Source organism: Perognathus longimembris, chromosome 14 (assembly GCF_023159225.1).
Source record: "Perognathus longimembris pacificus isolate PPM17 chromosome 14, ASM2315922v1, whole genome shotgun sequence".
NCBI classification, from domain to species: domain Eukaryota; kingdom Metazoa; phylum Chordata; class Mammalia; order Rodentia; family Heteromyidae; genus Perognathus; species Perognathus longimembris.
Genome location: NC_063174.1, coordinates 53,141,736 through 53,161,568, shown reverse-complemented (window position 1 = coordinate 53,161,568; position 19,833 = coordinate 53,141,736). Strand labels below are relative to the sequence as shown.

Genomic DNA, 19,833 nt, shown 5'->3' with positions numbered 1-19,833 from the left:
CATCCCTCTTCCTGCACTGGGAGTGGGGAGGAGGGGGCACAGTCAGGAAAGTCACAGATACGTCTCATCAGGGGCAGAGGTGGCTTGACTTCGAGTCAGATCTTCCACAGAGAGGCTGTAGGGCCTCCAGGCCTCCCTTCTCTGGGTCTCAGTTTCTTCTTCAGTGTGTAAGAACAATGGTGCCCAGCCCACGGGGCTGTAAGAATTAGATGTCATTGACTGCATGCAGTAGAATCTGATGGTGAACGCGGTGCCTTAGTTCTTGGGAGACATTTGAACTGTTCCTTCTTTGTGTCTGTTTGAGACCTGATTCTTGCCATGTATCTTTCACACACACACACACACACACACACACACACACACACACACACACACACTAAGCCTGGATCCGGCTCTGCTGAGAGTTCAGTCTCGATTAGATCCACAATTGAAATTCTGGCCACTGTCCTTCCAAATGCAGCATCAGAAACCGCTGGCCAGCCACGGGGGAGCCTCTGATACATGATGCTGTGTCTTTCTTCATAACTAAAGACGCAAGTTCATCGGCCATCAAAAGCAGCCCCTGCGGGCAGGGCCCCAGATGCCTGCCGGCTCGCTCTCGTCCTCTGCATGGGGCAGCAGAATCCACACAGATACATGGGGCTGGAACCAGAGCACACGCGAGTGCTCCCTGCAAGGACCTCCCAGAACTAACTAGAAGCAGGCTCTGCTTCTTCCTAAGGACAACATGCATTTTTCCAGGCCTTTCAAAGCAAGACAGGTCAATCGAGTTATAATTGGCTCTCTAATTAGAACTCCCACAAGCTGTTAAAATCTTTACCTGCTGCCTGGCATCTTATTTCAAAGGTGACAAATCCGCTTCTGCCTTTGAATGATTAAAGAAAGCCGGCTAGTCTCCCCCTTCCTGCTGACAGCAGCGCCCTTCCAGCATCCCCTACCCCTGCCCCGACGCCCACACGGCTATCAGCAAGCATGACGGGGAGCTGTGGCGAATCAGGTCAGGCGAGGCTGTGTTGCGGATGGTCTGCTAGAGGCTGCTGGGGAGGAGGCTCATTCTGTCCTGCTGTCCAAGGTAGGAAGCATTTTGAGGGTGATTTGGAGGAGCCCCAAGCCCCCCATCAAGCTGTTCATAACAAAGGAAATGTATCTTGTCGGGTACAGTGGCTCATGCGTAGAATCCCAGCTACATGGGAGGCAGACATAAGGACGATCCCAGCTCAAGGACAGACCAGGCACAACGTGATCATGACCCCAACTCAGAGAACAAACAGTGTGGTGATGTGCAGCTGTCATCAGCTATATGGGAGGCAGAGATAGGAGGATCATGGTCCAAGGCCACCCCTAGACAAAAAATTCAAGACCGTATCTGAAAAATAACTAAGGTGACAAGGGGCTGGGGAGGGGGCGGGGCTCAAGGGTGGAGTACTCAAGACCTGGAGGTCAAAACCCTGATATTGTCCTCAAGAATGCATGACTTTGCCCCACTCTGTATCCTGAGACTGAAGCAAATAGGATGTGTGTGTGTGTGTGTGTGTGTGTGTGTGTGTGTGTGTGTGTGTCTCACCTCAGTGCAAGATTGACAGTGTGGTTTGGACTCTAGCATTGGCGACTAAATACAGCATCACTTGGATTTCCTCATGGTCCCCCTGCTCCGGGGCCAGGGCCTCTGGGAGCCCCTGCCAGCGAGGAGGTACCTGCAGTGCTGCTGGGGCCAGCAAGCTCGCCTGCTCATCTCACCACATGCCACGTGCCACGTGCCACTACAGTGGCCTTACGTGGGTGACTTGGAGTCCGCCGTGGAGGGGGCATTTAGACCATGGGGAATGACAAGTGCCAGGAGTCAGGGCTTACTTGCTTTCAGGGGCTCGGTTTCCTAGCACGTCGATGGGTCCAGATGGGCCATTATTATTACATAGAGAGGGAAGCAAAGGAGCGTCAGGGGGCAGTAGCCAGGGGCAGCAGCAGCCCTGACAGGATGTGGCCTGGATCTAACAGCTCACCTGCCCTCCAGATGAAGAATGGAGGAGGCCCGGGAGGGAGTTGCATTTAAGTGCACATTTTGGAGCAGAAAAGGCCCATCTTGGTACCTAGCTCCACCAGGCATTAGCAGTTTGTGTGACCTTGGCGTGTCCTTTGACCTCCATCATGCAGAAGTGAACATTCTTTGGAGCCAGACATGGTCCTTAGCACATTCCCAACACATAAGCCCCACCCTGCAGCCAGCCCTCTGCGGTGCTTTCTCTGCTTCCAGAGTGGGAATCTCGGAGAAACTAAAAGATTCCCTAGAGGCTGATAGGTCTCCCCGCAGACCTGCTCCTGCCCCCTAGTCTGTGATGGAAGGGGTTCCTCTTCAGCAAATGTCCAGTTGAGGAACAGAGAGGTGCCCAGGTAGACGGGGGCCGATCCTGGGGCAGCTAGAGCTGCTGGCGCGTTACCTCTGCGCTGAGCAACCTTCTAGACCAGAAGCATAGAACAGCCGCGCCCCTTCCTGAGCCCACCGGCCTCAAAGCGCCACGTGACCACGGGAGTGATGTTCGTGGTTGCTTTAATTTTCTCTTCCAATTTTCCCATCCTCCTGCAAGTCATTGTTGGAGCCCCCCCCCACCCTCCCCCGCCATCCCCCAGCTGGATTCTGAGCTAGATGCCGGGGTGCTGGGCTTCTGGGAAGGCTGGCGGGCTCCGTGCCAGCCTCAGCCCATTTAGCAGCGGGGGGTCCACGTGGATGAGCTTGGCTGAGCCAGCGCTCGGCTCTTCCCTGGAGCTGCCTGGGGTTTTCGAGGAGATGGCTCTGATCTTGCTGCTGATTGATTCCACGCTGAAGTGGGAAATGCTCAACTGTGCGGGAAAGGACGGTGCTGGGTTGAGTCCCTGCTCTCGCCTAGCCTTAGTTTCCACCCAAGCATGTGGTTCCCCGGTGGAGGCCGCCGCCCACCCTGGCCCTGGCCTTTGCCTATGGCCCTCGTTTCCGCCGTGGCCCTCGGTTTGGAGCTGTAGAAGAGAATGCTGCGCAAACTCCAGCACTCAAAGTTGCCCTTTCCTAAGGCTTCTCTTTCCTCATTAGCTTCCAGTGCCCCCCACACTGGTACCCTAAAAACATTATATGTCACGAGGAACAGCAGGGCTGAGCCAAGGGCCGGGCCAGAGTTGGAGTTGTCCGTTCTCTTGTTATTTGGGTGGAAAAATAATTTCCCGAGGCTTATCAATTCCAGCTTTCCCTTCATTGGAAAGTATCTTATCATTTCTGCTTATTCCTGTTTAAAGTTGGGGGGAAAAAACGGTTCATGCCAAACCCTGACCGGGAGGGAGCAGGCGTTGGCAGACCCCGAGTCTCCCTGGGTTTGTGTCCAGCCGCACGGAGCCCGGAACCTGCCCGTGTCCCCAGCAGGGCCCTTCCTCCCCGTGCCCCCAGCCCCTGTGGGAAGCGCGCAGGCTCTGTGGCAGCCTGGCAGCCTGGCACAGTGGCCTCCTCCATCAGAGTCCAGCTGGAGCCTGAGCGAACCGCATCCCTAGGCGGCCTTCAGAGCCGGGCCCTCCGAGCCGGGGTGACGCAGACGGCCTGCTACGCTGGCCCAGGGGGCAGGGACGCCCAACAGGATGGAAAGAGCTGGAAGGGGAAGCCCATCCCATGTGGAGTGCCTACAGTATACCTACAATGTGCCAGGGGCTGCAGTGCTAGCAAGCATGCATTAGTTGCTGGGTCCCAAGGAAGCAGCGCACGGACTCTGGAGACGCGCAGTGGCCGTAGCCCTTGCCTCTGGGGGTCTGTGTATTTTTAGTCTAGCAGTTGGTGTTGTGTTTTTTTTCCCCCTCTCCTTTATGCTATTGGCTTTCTCCAGATTTCCAGAATTTTCTGTAAATCCAGGGGCCTTCCAGCATGCCTAGCGAGCCCAGCCCTTGACACTGCCCCGCCCTCGGCCTGTCCCTCAGGAGGCTGGGAGTGAAACGCAGTGGCCTGCAGATCCCCGCTCAGCCCTGTGGCACTGTGTTGCTGCTGGAGGTCAGCACTCCCCCGGCCTCTGCCCCACTCCCCCAAGAAGCCGCTACTGACCTGGTGCGCCACGCCACGCCAGCCCAGGAGCGCAGGGCAGCATCCCCGAAATACCCAGGGCACCGGTGACCTTAGGCCCTAGAAGTTTTTAGCTGCAGATTACTGACTCAGCCCCTTTGTCTTCTGCATTAGAAAAGCAGGAGGTGAGAGGGACTGTCTTGATTGACAGTGGATGGCAAGTGACAAGGCAACCGGGGGAGCCCTGCCCCCCACCCATGCACTACTCCAGAATTGACACCACTTTCTGTCTCCTTCCTTCCTTCCTTTCTTCCTTCCTTCCTCCCTCCCTCCCTCCCTTCCTCCCTTCCCTCTCTTTCTTTCTTACTTCTTCTTTTCCTTCCTTTCCTTTTTTCCTCCCTTCTTTCTCTTTTCCTTTCTTCCTTTTTCCTTCTTTTCTTCCTCTCCCTTCCTCCCTCCCTCCCTTTCTTTCTTTCTTCTTTATGTTTGGACTGGGGCATGGACTCAGGGCTCTGTGCTCGTTTGGCTTTTTTTGCTCAAAGCTGTCAGACTACCGCTTGAGCCCTGCCTCCATTTCCAGATTTCTGCTGTTTCACTGGAGATAAGGCTCAGAGACTTTTCTGCCCAGGCTGGCTTTGAACCACCATCCTCAGATCTCAGCCTCCTGAGTAGTTGGGGATTACAGGCATGGGCCACTGGTGCCTGGCTTCACGTCCAGCTTTCTGCTAGTAAATCGGAGATAAGTCTCAGGGACTTTTCTGCCTAGGCTGGCTTCAAACCTTGGCAGTGCTCAGATCTCGGCCTCCTGAGTAGCCAGGACTACAGGCGTGCCCTCCCAGCGCCCGGTGGTTACAACTTCTGGCTTCCCAGTGAGGCTTCCAGCACTGGGGGAGGTGTGGCCTCCCTGTCCCTCCTCACCTGAGCACAGGTGGGAATGAGAACAAGGAGGCCCCCTCAGGGTGCTTGGGAAGGCATTGTAGCCTTGGACCACAGTGGGGACTCGGGTGTCTGGGACACGGGGACCCCAGGAAGCCCCTGAGTGCAGGTCCCGTGTGGCCCCATGTTAACTGTTCCCTGACTGTGGAACACATACCGTGGGAGCCCCCCCTCACCTGTCCCCCCTTGACCCTGAGGCCCAGCCGCTGTCTCCAAGGCTTCTAGGGGAGCGGGGCCTCTGCTAGACCTGCTCTTTTCGCAGTGGAGTTGGGATTCCAGAGCCAGGGGGAGCAGAGCTCCATGCTCTTGTCGGCCTTGTTTTGCTCAAAGCCGGTACTCTACCCCTCGGGCCAGGCTTCCACTTGCAGATTTTTGCTGGTTCATTGAAGTCTCAGGGACTTTTCCGCCTGGGCACAAGCCACCTGCAGTGGCACCTTCCCAAACGCACTGAGGCAGGGGCAGCACCCGCTCCTGAGGGCAGGAGGGGGTCCCTGGGGGGGCAATTAGCACCAAACTTTCCACTGTGTCGAGCTAGGGCCATGGGGAAGCGTTGACTTCCAGGCGGCCCCTGCGCTCTGTTGTTCTCTGCCTGGCTTGTCGTTGGGGAAGGTAGACAAAAATAAATAAATAAGTCGACCAGGGAGATGTATAAATAAGTCAACAGGCATCTCTCTCCCCTGTCGCCGATGGAAAAATACTGTAATCAGGGCACATACTGGCACCCACAGAGCACGAGCGCATGCGCGCTCCCCCGGGAGGCCTGCGGGGGGGTCAGGTGCAGCGGTCAGGCCCTGCCTCGGAGCTCATTCCATGGCCACCAAGCACAGAATGAAGCGGCCGTTGGGGGGAGGGAGGCTGGAGACTCATCTGGAACATTGCCAAGGACTGCCTCTTGCTCCCGGGCGGGGAGGATGCCTAATGTCCCCATGTCACGCACCGCCCAAGCGCCAGGCGGACCTGGTGCGGCGTCACCTCTCCCAGGCCGTCCTTCCATAGTGCCCTGGGACTTGCTGACCCGACAGCCTCTCAATTAGGTCAGCACATGGCGCGGTGCTTCCGAGAGTGTGGGCACGGAGTCTCAGGCTGCAGCCAGCGCCCAGCTGCCTGGCCTCTGGGGACACCCTCCCTACTGCCTGCTGCAGCACTGGGTGCCCCAGTGCTAGAGAGAGAGAGAGAGCGACTGGGTGACCACTTCCGGTGGCGGACCCAGCAGTGCTCAGCTCCGTGTGCTGCTGGGCACAGGGCACACAGACGACGCCCTTGGCCCTTGCAGTGCCCACACCAGAGAGGAGCCGCCAGGCTGGTGCCGAGGTGAAGCCGTGCTGTCACTCAAGTCATTGCTCGTCCCTTTTCCCTGACCAGCAAAGTCATCCCACTATTAATTCTCAAGGACGAGCGAAGGGATGGCGCGTTCTAGACATCGAGGTTTGAGGCTGTGAGGCCAGGGTGCCTGGTCTGCGGCATCTGTGGGTGGAAAGGACCCACTGCCCCCAGGCCTCCCTGCCTTTGGATCAGGAGGTCGACCAGTTACTAAATGAGCTCACCATCTCCAACCTGCCTCAGACTGCTCAGGTGTGACCAGATACAGGCGGCAGGAAGCTTCTAGAGACAGTCTGGTTAGGGGTCACAGTTCCTGCCACCCAGACCCTGAGCTTCAGCCTTCCCATCTGTTTAGCTAAATGTGTGGGAGCTTCACATCATGTCTTCTGGACATCCTCCCTCTTCTGTCAGCCAGACGCTGGCCTTGAACCTGTGAGGCAGCCCCGCCCAGCTCAAGGCACGGCAGGATGAGGCGGGGCCCGTGGCCTGCCATGCACGGATGCGCCAGTGCACATTTGTGCAAGAGAGGAAAGAGCTAGAAAGGGCTTTGGTTGGAGCGGAGGGAACAGAGCCCCAGAGTGGAAATCCAGCTTCCTGGGTGCCATTTCGCAGCTCGCTTCAGCGATCTTGGCATCACAGTTCCACATCCACGGACCCAACGAGCCACGGATCAAAAATATTTGAGGGGAAAATGTATCTGTACAAAACACATATAACCTTTCCGTTGCTTGCCATTATTTTTAAGTATCTGCATTGTGTCAGGTGTTACACATGATCTGGAGATGGTTTGCTGTACCTAAGAGGTGGTACTCAGGTGATAGGCAAACACTGTGCCATTGGATATCAAAGACTTGAGCATCTTTGAGCCAGATTCCCCCTTGGACCATTTTCATCCCCCTATTGAGTAAGGATACTGGCCCTTTGGGAGCGTTTCTGTGCCACACCTAATGCAGGACACCTAATGCAGGGAGGGACAGCTGTGGGATTGGGGGGGCTGCTGGCCTGTTAGCTGTGATCTTTTCCCATCCCCAGCAACTGCTCTCTGAAAGCCAGCACAGCCTGTGGAGATTTTGGCACCAAAGCTTAGTACCCGGTTTCAGAGAAATTAGGCCGGAGGAAGTTCAGAGCCGAGGCTGGATGGGCCCCTGGGCTTACAGCCAGACGGCCGCATCCTCGCTGCTGACCTGCTGGTGTTTACTGCCTGACAGCCTGTCGCTCTGGCACTGCTAACTGCAGGAGAAGCTCCTCTGTAATATTCCAAACATTCTTGGAAGAAGGCCGCCAGACAGGTGCTGCTTGAAGAGATTCTGCTAGACAGGTGCCTTTAACAGCAAGAAGGCTCTCATTTCTCCCAAGGCTCGGCGGAGCCTCTGTGTGGGCCCAGCGAGGGCACTGCTTCTTGGTACTGCTTTCGGCGGCAGTCATCAGCCAGCTGGAGAGACTGGGTAGGAGATCTGAGGGTGCCACTTCCGTAAAGCCTGGGGAAGGAGGGAGGTTCTGGAAGCTTCCTTCAGAAACTGTAGGACTGTCAAGCAGAAAGGCAAGGGACTTCTCCCCGTGACTCCAGGGCGCTCGGAACATCAGAGCGGGAGTAGTTAATCAAAAGGCTCATTAGAGCTCCATATTTTAAAGCCATAGTTCAGACAGCCCACTGATGGTGTGGGCGTCCAGGGACATGGGGAGCTCCCCAACATGACGGGGTGCAAGCAGGCACAGGAGAACCCCCGTAGTGGAGAGCAGCAGGGGCTGGCGCACCGGGGAGCAGAGGCCCAGCGCCCATCCCTGCCCTGAGCGCTTTTGCTTTCTTCCAGTTGGTTCAGTGTTTTCTTCAAGCAAAACCTATGCCCTGCAGAGGGGGGGTCCACAAGAGGGCAGCTGCGGCAGTGCTCAGGGAGGAGAGGGGTGCCGCCTCTTGAGGCACAGCAGGTGGAGGGGGCACGGGGCCTTTCACCGAGGATGTGGGCAGCACCCCTGGCAAGGAAGAACTTCAGTGTCTGCTGAGCACCGGGCCCGGAGTCCTCTTTTCCCCAGGCCAGGAGCATCCCTCCCTCCCTTGTGGTTCCTGGGGTGCAGGGCCCCAAGTCTGACCGATAGCAGCGAGTTGGGGCATTTGCTGCAGTTTGGGTTGTGCCATTCAAGCAGGGACACCGGAGGGACAGGGAGACCGGAGGCCTCTGGCTTCCAGGATTTGCCTTTCCTGTCCCCCCAGCCCTGCCCATCATAGATGGGAAAGAGCCGTGCAGTGCGTAGGTGTCACTTCTGCGCGCGTCCTCCACCGCTCCTCGCAGTCTGACCTTTGGCGGCAGAACCCACTGGGTGCAGCAGGTCCCCAGCAGCCGCCTGCTGGCATTTCCCTTCCTGTCCTTTGTCCTGCCATTCTCCCCTCGGAGGCCCCGCGGCCCAGGCTCCCAGAGCAGGGCTCCAGTTAGTTGCTTTTGTTGTTCCCGAGATTAAGTGGCCTCATAAAAAACTCTGTTCTCCCCCAAAGGCCTGAGTGGGGGGGGGGGCGGAGAAAGAGGGGTGCACGGGGGACAGCTCGGCAGCCTCGTATTGCTGGGGAGAGGGTAGTGTGCACGCACACTGGGCGCCTTCTGTCTGCGGTAGCCAACCCCCCCCCCCCCGGCCCCGGGACCGAGTCCTAGCCAGTGTGTGCTCTGGGAGGATGAGGTGCGTGGGCAGGGCGGGAGAGAGCCGGGGACACCTGGCCTTGGCCAGCACGCCTGGGACCTGGCTCTGTAGCCCTCCTGGCCTGGCAGGCAGCCTCCAAGCTTGGCACAATCGGCCGGAACACACACTCGTTCCCCCCACCCCAAGCGAGTGCTGTGTGGAAGCTCTCCAAACAAAGGAAGTACAAAGCAGAACCCCAGAGAGACCAGCCCTGGCCAGGCGCTGCTGGAATTCAGGGAGAGAAGCCACACGTGCTGCTGTAGCTCCTTCTGGAGGCACCCGGGGGGAGCAGAAAGGGCTCCCCATACCCACAGCACGAGATGCGCATGCTCAGAGCCCCCCTCCTGCTCCAGCTGCTGGGAGGAAGGTCAAGGCTCTGTATTCCTGCCAGAGCCATTGTCTCCTAGGGTCTTCTCAGAGTGGCATTAGCTTGCTATTTATATTCTCATCTCAAAGAAGCATTGGTTTTGAAAAATATCACCAGCATCCCCTGCCCCCTGCCTCTTGCGGCATCCTTAGGACAGAACATGCAAACGGGTCCGGGAAAGTAGGCTAGCCCAGGGACCCCAGCAGCTTCCAGAAACCTCTGTCTGCTGCACACACAGCCCCCGGGGGCAGAACACGCAGCATGCAGTCAAGGCCTGAGCACTGCCAGAGCCCTGTGGGAAGCGAGGAGAATGCGGAGGTTTGCTGAGGGACCGGTGCTCCGCCAGGCCTCCTCCACCCAGTCCTGCTCTGCTCTTGTCTGGCAGCAGGGACCGGCTTTGAGCAGAACTCTCTCCTCTCCAGCCCTCTGCGTGCTCACTTGCAGAGCAGCGTCAGACCAAACAGATCCCGAGTTTACTTGGGTGTGGGTCAGCTCTGTGCTATGGGAGCCCACGGCCTGAGAGGAAGCCCTGGCGGTCCCTGGGCTCGGCTGGGATCAGGGCCTGTCTCCTCAGGTAGCTGCCACAGACTCCTTCCAGACGGGGTGGCCCTGAGTGTGCTGGCCTGACTGGGGAGTGTGGACAAAGGGGACCAAGCTGAGCCAGAGGCCATTGGTGGGCCACGCCCACTCCCTCGTCGCCACGCCCACTCCCTCGTCGCCACGCCCACTCCCTCGTCGCCACGCCCACTCCCTCACCACCATGCCCGCCCCGCGGCTTCCACATGGCAGGCATCTACAGGAGCCCCTCGGTGCAAGCCACCCATGTGCCCATGTGTGTTCAAAGACAAATCAGAGGTCCCTGCTGAGAGAGGGATGCCAGAGGCAGCATCCGAGAGTCAGCCCAAGGACAGCATCACAGGGTAAGCAGCTCCCCTCCCCTCAGGCCATCCGTAGAAATGAGGAGAACCACAGCCTTAATGTTGATGATGCGATGATGGTCGCCATTCCAAGGTTGACGTGTGTGTGTGCGTGTGTGTGTCAGTCTGCAAGCACGTTGCACATCCTGTTAGTCCGCGCAGCTCTCCTGTGAGCCAGCGTCTTCCCATCCCACAGATAGAGGATCTGAGACTCAGAGCAACTGGGCTGGGAGTCAGGCGAAGCCATTGGGTGCTCACCCACTGCAGAGCGCTTGATGCCCTTCCCGGCCCCTCCTCGTGTCCTCAGCCCCTTAGCACAGCCACCGCTTGGGCCCTGCTCTTCTGGAGGATAACAAGGCTTTCCTTTGGCTGCTTTCCTCCATCCCCATCAGCAGAACTCCACCTTGGCAGGCCTCTGTCACGTTGTCCAAAAGCCCAGGGGTGCCGGCTGCTGAGGCCCCACCCGCCTCCTCCAGGACTTCCCCCGTCCTGCCGGCCAGCACGTCCTTGTCCCGCCGCCCCTGCCTCTGAACCACACAGAGGCCACGCCGACAGCGGCTTCAGTTGTATCCTTGGATGTTAGACTTTGAGGGCTTCTTATTTATCCATTCTGCCCTGATTACATGCCACCTGTTCAGGGGCGACCTGGAGGTACAGAGATAACCACAGTGGTCCAGTCTCTGTCCTCCAGGTACCCATAGCAAAACCTAGTGAGGGCTAGAGCTAGAGCCAAAACCACCAGCCAGGACAAGCAGGCAAGCACCTTGCCATCAGTAAATACCCAGTGCATCCATTATTACCCCTCCCCGCCCCTGCACTCTAAAACTGAATACTGCTGGTAGACCTGTGCCTTTGTCCTCCCAGGCTTATTTGTGTTTGGGAAGAGCCGCAGCCCCCGCCACTGCCCCCTGCAGGGGTATAATGGTGGCATTTCTGACCTAGAAAAGGGACAAAAGCTCTTGAAGTGATCCAGTCCCACGCTCGCTCCCTCCTCCGTCCTTGACCTTGGTGTGGGCCCAGTAGTCTCTGCACACACCAGCCCAGCTAGCACATAGCATGGCGTGGGCAGCACCAGCCAGGACCTGGTGTGCAGAACACTGGGAGTGGCCCGCCCCATCCCCAATGACTGCCTGAGAAGCCACCCCCCACCCCCCAGCCAGAGCTGAGCCGCGTGACTTGTGAGCCATGGCTTCTTTGGGAAGGACGCTTTCTTCCGGGGACGACATCTCCTTGTGCCTGTACCTCCTCTAGTGGGATGCGATGGGGGTGTCTAAGGTCTCCCAAACGGCCTGGGACCCTGCAGGCTTCTGACCCAGAGAGCGGCCAGGCTGCCCTGCAATCCCAGAGCCAGGCCTGGGCACTGTAGCGTGCATGCGCACATGCGCACATGCGCACACACACACACACACACACACACACACACACACACACACACACACACACAGGCCTCCTGCAGGGCTTCCTGGCCTGCGACAAGGTGTTCCGTCAGGGGGCAGCAATTACCACAAGAGAAAGGCAGGAATGAGGAGGATGCTAATTGCCCTCAAACTAGCCAAGTCCATTTTGTCTCATTTGAAATAACGGGTTTAATTTAATCCTTTATTTCTAATTTGGTGCATCACCAAGATCTTATTTGTACAAAACACCTGATTAGAATAATTACAAGTTTGAGAACCGTCTTCATTTGTGTCTGATGAAAGGGACTAGCAAAGGAGCTCCGAGGTGACTACCCCTCCGTGCGGCAGGCAGGGCCCAGCTGGCTCAGGAGCCTTGGGCTGGGCAGGTGGGGATCTGTTTACACATACACACACACACACACACACACACACACACACACACACACACACACACACACTGGTTCCCACCACCACTCAGCCAAGGGCTGGGCAGGTCATCTGGTGTATGAAACATGATCTGCAATTGTACAGGCTCCTAGAGGTGAATGAGGACAGAGGTGGTCATGCCTGCCAAGCATACAGCCAGCACCCGGCATGGAGTAACGGCTGTACGCTGTTACACATCTGCCCATTTTCCCTGCTCTTTGAGAGCAGGCCTTCCATGGTACAGGCTCCTCCTCAGACACCTGGGCCAGCGCTTGATGTGGCTTGTTGATTCTCATAGGGAGGCCGGAAGCATCCTGGTCATGGAGTGTACCGCAGAAGCTCTTCCCCCTGTCTGGTGGGGGGCTGGAGGCCAGAGCTGTCCCCCTTTGGGTAGGGCTGCCCCCGGGAGGCAGCGCGGCCTGGGCCCTGGTGGGGGTGGCAGGTAGGCTGGAGCCCCAGCAGAGGAGCCAGTCTGCAGTAGGAGAGGCCAGGTGGGGGACAGGGAAGAGGGGGAAACTCAGCGATCCCCCAGGAGACCCCAGAAAGTGGGGCCAGCTGGCAATGAGGATGGTTGAGTGCCAGCCTCTGGAGCGAGAACTCAGATCTTTGGGGGGACACAGCATGGCCTATAGTCAGGACTCCAGAGCAGAACTGCTCAAGTCCAGGACTGGAGAAAGAAGCTTCTGGGGGGCGTCCCGGCCCCCGCCCCGCCTCTGGCCAGCCTGTGGCCTCACTGGCCGCTGCAGTGGCACGGGAGCTTGCTTGGGCCGGTTTTGTGGTGTGGCTGATTTGTGAGCTACCCTTGGCTCGCTAGGGATCCGGGCAGAGGCCTCTGGTGCCATTCCCATGCCAAGCCTGCCCTGGCGGCCCCTGGCATGTCTGTGCTGTGTCCCTGAAGAGCTCCGGGCTTAGGAACTAATCCCACTCAGCGGATTGCACGGGGAGCCACGCGATCACCTGGGAATGGCAGCCTGCCCCTGCCTTGGGAGGGCAAGGCCAGGTATCTGAAGAACAAAAGCCCTAAATGGTGGGCAGCCGCAGAGCGCTCAGCTGCCCCGCACCAAGGATGGGAGTCAGGGGAGCCCCCCATAGGGGGCGACACCCAGCCCAGGCACGGGGGGGGGGGCGCTCCAGCAAGAGGAGAAGCAGTGGTCTCTGTGTGCACGGTGCCCCCCCCACTGCCCCCCATTTGGTGGAATCTCCTGGTGCCTTGGCACCAGCAGCCTATGGGCCACCAAAGGGAAGCAAGGAACCCGCCCCAACCGTAAGCCAATATCCAGCATGCTACTGCGCCGCAGGCCCAGGAGAGGAGCAATTTCCCTATCATAACACGAGAAGGAGCAATCAAATCAGCCATTAGTGGCCAGAGAAATGAAAGGGAACACACAGAGTGGCAGACCCCCCCCCCACCTTTGCTGTTGCTTGGGTGTTTGTGAGTGGGTTATTGCCCGAGTCCACCGGGCATTCATGATGCAAGAGAACCCCACAGAGCTGCGCCATGGCCGCAGCCGTGGGCTTGCCTTTTAAAGGCATAGGGGCAGCTCTGGCCAGTGAGCAAAGCAGGCAGCCTGTAACACCGTGTTCTCTGTAACCTTGGGCACAAACATGGCCTTTCCGAAAGCTGCCTCCCTGTAGCTAAAGCAGTGGTAGTAGATGAGCCAAGTGAAGTGTCCAGTGCGGTGCCCAGCACTTCCCTGGAAAGGAAGAAAAGAACCGATTGCACAGGCGCAGAGCCTGGCGTCTGAACTGTGATCTCCACCCACAGCCAAGTAAGCAGGGACGTTGTTCTGCCTTCCTGGGTGGCCTGTTCATCGCCATGCTGCCAACAGCAGGCATGGGGCTTCCCTGCCCGGAGAGTCCATCAGAACCTCCTTGCAGGGTGTGTTCCATACCGACTCTCCTCTTGAAGAACAAAAAGGGCCTCCATGACAAGCCCATTTCTGCTTGCTTATGCTGCCCAAACCCCTGCCTGTCCCCAGCTTTGTTGACTTCACTGGAACATTCTCGGGGAAGCCTATGCTGACAGCCTCCCTTGGAGGGAGCAGCCAGGAGGAGCTTGGTAGGCCTGACGTGCTGCAGACCACAGCCCGGGCCAGTGGTCCCCATGTATGTGGTCCACTTGAGACAGGGAAGTGATGATGTCTGACTGTTCCATTTCCTTCAGAGCAGGTCTTGGGCAGGAGGGCTCTGTCCCAGGCAGGGGGCGGGATCCCTCATCGTGCCACCCTGGACTCCACGCAGAGGAGCTAGGAGACTGCTGGGGGAGCCTTAAGGGTTTGTTCATCTGCAAAGTAGCAGTCCACCTGGTGTGAGGACAAAGCAGCCTGTAGTCAAAGGGCTGAGGGGAAAGACTTAGCTACCTGTTAAAACATGACTCAGAGTAGCAGACATTAAAACAGTGTGGTGCTGATCCAAAATTAGCTGTTGCAGCTCATTGAAAAAAAAAAATAGTAGAAGGCTACAGTGTCACATCGCAACCCACTGTGGAACAAAGGCAGTGCCCTGTAAGAGGAGAGCAGGCAGGATTGGCCAGTTTGTATCTAGCACAGTAACTCAGACCCGTCTCTGTTGGTCAAGGCTAAGTTGAAGCTACTTAAAAACCAGGCAAGTCACAGTACAGAGAATGAGACATCTCAGATCTTAGAAAGATAGCTCTCTAAACTTTGAAGTGAGCCCCCCCTCATCTCAAATTATCTATTGTCAACAAATTGTAAAGTCAAAGAACAGACTAGAAAGTTATGATGGTAGTTAAATATCAGTCTTATAAGTCTCACACCTGTAATTCTAGTTACTCAGAAGGCTGAGCTCTGAGGATCATGGTTAGAATCCAGCCTGTGCAAACAAGTCCATAAGACTCTTATCTCCAACTAACTACCCCCAAAATGGCAGTGGAGCTATGGCTTAAAGTGGCAGAGTTCCAGCTGTGAGTACAAAGGCACAGGGATAGCGCTGAGGCCCTGAGTTCAAGCTCCACAACCACCACCAACAACAACAAAAGACTAAAGCAGGACTAGAAGCAGGAGAAATAGCTTACCTCAGTTGTTCTTCAGTAAGGAGAGAGACATTCACTGAAGACATTCGCACCAATAAAGCGCAGTGACAGAGTGGACAGAACACCGGCTACTAAGTGGTTGGTCAGAATGATTGTCTTGATCGTCAAACCAGAGGTCCTAACCTTTGCTGAAATTTCTGCAGTGTTTTCAAGAGCCCTAGAGTCCTATCTTACAATGACAGCTGCTCAGAACACATGCCCTAAAAAGAGAATCTCCGGAGAGCAAGGGCTCCAGGAGACACTGGGCTCCCTGGCCCTTTTTCCCCCAGCCAAAGCAGTTCCTGTTTTTACACAGACCATATGCATTTCCTCAGTAAGATAATGTCTTACCAAATGTTTAAAGAGCTACTTAAAAAAAAAATAGGGCTGGGAATGTGGCCTAGTGGTAGAGTGCTTGTTTAGCATGCATGAAGCCCTGGGTTCGATTCCTCAGCATCACATAAACAGAAAAGGCCAGAAGTGGCACTGTGGCTCAAGTGATAGCATGCCAGCCTTGAAGAAAATTTAAGAAAAGCCAAAGGAGAGTGTAAGGCCCTGGGTTTAAACCCAGAGTCCAGGAACTACTCGCACGCCAGCAGAGAGAAGACACAATTCCCTCCTCCACAGACTTGGCTGCAAACCCAAGAACAGATAGGTAGCAGAGCTGCTCAGTCCCCGCCGCCTGTCTTCATGTCTGTCTCTCCTGCAGGCCCTGATCCTCCACCAGCTAGGCCGCTACAGCCTGGCAGAGAAGATCCTCCGGGACGCGGTCCAGGTGAACTCCACAGCCCACGAGGTATGGAACGGGCTGGGCGAGGTCCTCCAAGCCCAGGGCAACGACGCGGCGGCCACCGAGTGCTTCCTGACAGCCCTGGAGCTGGAGGCCAGCAGCCCCGCCGTGCCCTTCACCATCATCCCCCGCGTGCTCTGAGCCGGGGCCGCCGGCGGACGGTTCTGCCACCCCGGGGCCTGGACAGGGGTCCCGCTGACCACAGTGAACTCACCAAGCCACCCCCGAATCATCGTTCTCTCCTCGTGAAATGATTTCTCTCACTGTTTTTTGTGTTTGTTTGTTTTTTTTTGCCAGCCCAATGATAGTTTCAAATCTACTGACGTGGTTCAAAATGGATTCTTATTATGTGCCATATTTGTTTGGTTCCTTTGACATCTGAGTTTTCAGTACAATGATTATGGAAGTAATCAGTAAACGTAGAAGAATATATTCCAAGTTTAAAATTCAGTGGCAGAACAGATTATTTTTATCAGAGCTGTAAAGAAAGCACCTGTCCTGTCCTCTGTGCCCGCCACCACTCCTGCCCCGCCCCCCCTCGACCTTGACCTTGGCCCAGACACCAAATGTGAATCTTCTGTTCCCACCTCAATACCAGTCCGGCCAGGACACCAGCTGACATCTCGGTTCTACTGTCAATAATTGTACCATGTGGTAAATAACTGTTCTCTTTACTTAGAACAAAGCCTGAGTCCAAGAATATTTATATTTTACCAATATATGCCTGTTACAAGAGAAGGAAAATATGAGTTATTTAAGTTTAACTTTTTTATGTGAATTCAGAGTTTATTTATCGATGGAAATATGTACAAAGAAGCTTCAAATGGAATATTTACCGACATTCCTTATACACGACAGACACTTGGCTAAATGGGAAGATGATGTTAATAAAAAAATAATAATAATTTTTAAATGGACCCCTAGCTCGTGTCTTTTACAAACGCTGGCGGACGTGAGTGAGGTTATGGGGGTAGATCCTGGGATGGGGAGCTGTCTGTACCTGTGAGGCCTGGAGCCTGGGCCCCCATGAGATGGCCCCTGACAGCCACCGAGGGTCCGGGCCTGGCTCTGTCACTCTCTGAGCGAGCCAGGCAAGTAAGTGCTTCACCCCTTCCAAGCCTCACTCTCGTCTGTATTCTGAAAACAACTATGTGTCCTGGTAGTACATAGGTGTTTTCTTGTGTCCTCAGGATGGGGGGGGACAGGGGGTTGAGATCCCATCATGTGACCCAGGTCTGGCCAATCAATGTCTTGCATTCACTGGCCACAGAAGTTCCGGATTCAACGGGTGTCTTACCCCAGTCCAACCAAGGAAGTGCTTTCACTCTTTCTAATTGCATGCAAACCTGAGATGAGGCTGGAATTTCAGCAGCCCTCCTGCTACCATGAGGGGTTGGAGCTAAAAACAGAACCTAACAGAGCAGAACAAGAAAAACTGGGAACCAGAGAGAAACAGAACAGACTTTTGCCATTCCCCAAAGCAACTCTGCTGAGCAGTTGTGGGGAGCCTACACACACACACACACACACACACACACACACACACACACACACACACTTGTTAGAGCCTAAGGAAATGTGGAGGGCCTGGACTCTAACCTAGTTACCTTTAAAAGAAGAACTCATCCCAGCTGGACATGACACTGGGGCAGACAGGCCAGGGGGCAGCTGAGGTCTGAGGAGAGATGACAGGAAGGGAGGAAAGGCCTGTGGACAGAGCCGGTCAGCACTCCAGCCTCAGCCCTGAGCCTGCTGGGCAGCCTGCTCCCACTCAGAGCTCAGCCTTCTATGCAGTGAGGGATTGTGGGGTCATCTACCCACCTCAGGACTAGGCAGCAAGACCATCCTCCCCCCCCCCCCCAGTGACCTGGGCATGTGACCTACGCTTAGCCAATGAGAAACCCCCTGGCATTTTGGTTAGGGAATATTTAAAACAATAACCTCTTGCTGCTAGGTTTGATGTCCTAACAGGAGACGGGCTGGGGACTGCTGGGGGCCTTTGGATTTTGTGGGGGATGGTGAGCCCGGACATGGTGCGAGCTCAGGAAGAGAGAGTGGATGGAAGGAGAGTGTGCGTCCCAGGGTCACCGCCGGAGCATGGGAGCCCCGCGTGTTTCCATCCATCGCACGAGCATTGCCCTTCCCTCCCCTGCTCAGAGCACCCAGAGCCGTTCTCTTCCCTAGAATGTACCGAAGAAGTACCAGGAAGCGCTGAGGGCCCCCACAGGCTCCCAAACTCTCGTCACCCCCAATTCTGCCTTTCATTGAATCCTATCTTTCCCATCCAGTCCACATCACCTCCATCTCAGCATCATGGCCGAGCCCCTCCACCTTACCCTCACCCCCCATAGGCCCTCTGGGGCTCCTTCCCATGCAACTCTGGGCACACCAGGCCTCTTTCCTCTCTCAACCCCTCTAGGACGGCCCCAGCTCTTGCCTGGAACAGAATCCAGGCTCCAGAGGCCCCGCTTGCTCTCTACCCTGACTCCTCTCAGTCCTCTGAGCTCCCGCACCTTCCCAACCACAGGCATCCATTCATTCGCTCACCTGGAGCTGAGGAAGCAGCATTCTGAAGGACACGGCACCTGACCTGGGGGAATAACCTGGCACAAAGGAGCTCACCCTCTGGCAGGTGCCCAGGTCTACCCAATGGAGAAGGCTTTATTTGGAAAGTGTGGAAAGGGGATATGGCTGATGATCACAATACTTCTGACGGGTCCGAGAAGCCAGGTGAACAGAACACTGGATGGAGCGTTCTGAATGAACACTCCTGGATGGAGTGCAGGGCGTTCTGGGGTGAGGCACCTCATCCCTGAGTCTCAGTTTCCCCATGTGTCTGTCACCAGTGCCAGGCTGAGTCCTGATCATTTGTAAACGGGAATGTTTCCAGTCTAGACCCCGCTCAGAGGAACAGTGGGCTGAGGGCCATGCCAGTGGGAAGTTCCTGGCACCAAAAACTGTCCAATGAAAGCAAAGCTTGGGAGCCTCAGCTCTGGAATGTGGGCTGGACTTAGAGCCTTCCATCCAATGAGAAGCAAGTGGGGAGAAGCAGTGACGAACCTGGCTGACACCAGCTGAACCAAGCTTGGAAGGTCCACATCCCCACCTGTGAGTCACATGGCAGCACTTCCTGCATGAGACGGGATGAGCAGGGCACTTCCCCCCGGAGTCCTCCCCAAACCATGACACAGTCTGTTCATGAAGAGAAAAGAAAATCAGATAAACACAAACTGAAGGCTGGGAATATGGCCTAGTGGCAAGAGTGCTTGCCTTGCGTGCATGAATCCCTGGGTTCAATTCCTCAACTCCACATAAACAGAAAACAGCCAGAAGTGGCTCTGTGGCTCAAGTGGCAGAGTGCTAGCCTTAAGCAAAAAGAAGCCAGGGACAGTGCTCAGGCCTTGAGTCGAAGCCCCAGGACTGGCAAAAAACAAAACAACAAACAAAACCCACAAATTGAGTAACTTCCTATACCAGCTAACCAAACCATCAAGAGCATAAAAAACAATAAAGAAGAAGTCAAAGAAACGGATGGAATCCAGAGGAGCCTATGGAGATGCAATAAGGAAGTACAGGGAAGAAAGGCACCTGAGTGTCCCACGACAGAGACGTGGGGCTAATGTGTGGCGTTTAGTTAACGAGGGTGGACAATTTAGACTTCTCAGTTGTGACAAGAGGACTGGTGGCACAAGGGACTCACATTGGAAAAGGAGTGTGCCAGGGCAGGCTCGCGGACTTCACAGCTCTGTTCAGCATATCCCCAACCAGAAACAATCTGAAATGTCCATCAGCAGATGACCAGATACACAAATGGACACCCCTGAGCGACGAAGGGATGAACGGTGGCTACACACGAAGACGTGGCTGATGCGTAGAGAAGCTCGTTGAGCTGAATGTGCTGCGGGATCCAGGGATGGGTACAAGACTCTAGGCACTGCGGTGAGATCGTCTGTGACGGACGGCAGAGCCAGGGTTG

At 56.0% G+C, this 19,833-nt stretch overlaps 1 protein-coding gene across 4 annotated transcripts in view; it reads left to right on the top strand.

The window, feature by feature from the left end:
• Positions 1 to 19,833, top strand: part of Ttc7b (tetratricopeptide repeat domain 7B) — a 213,800-nt gene that overhangs the window by 176,951 nt on the left and 17,016 nt on the right. For 3 of the 4 annotated variants that reach the window (XM_048362269.1, XM_048362270.1, XM_048362271.1), the window contains one exon: positions 15,777 to 16,770. In XM_048362269.1, the coding sequence (XP_048218226.1) occupies positions 15,777 to 15,998 (222 nt within the window). In that variant the 3' untranslated portion in view covers positions 15,999 to 16,770. Of the gene's footprint in view, positions 1 to 15,776; positions 16,771 to 19,833 lie in introns of those variants that run through there. The other variant, XM_048362268.1, reaches the window with a different exon arrangement.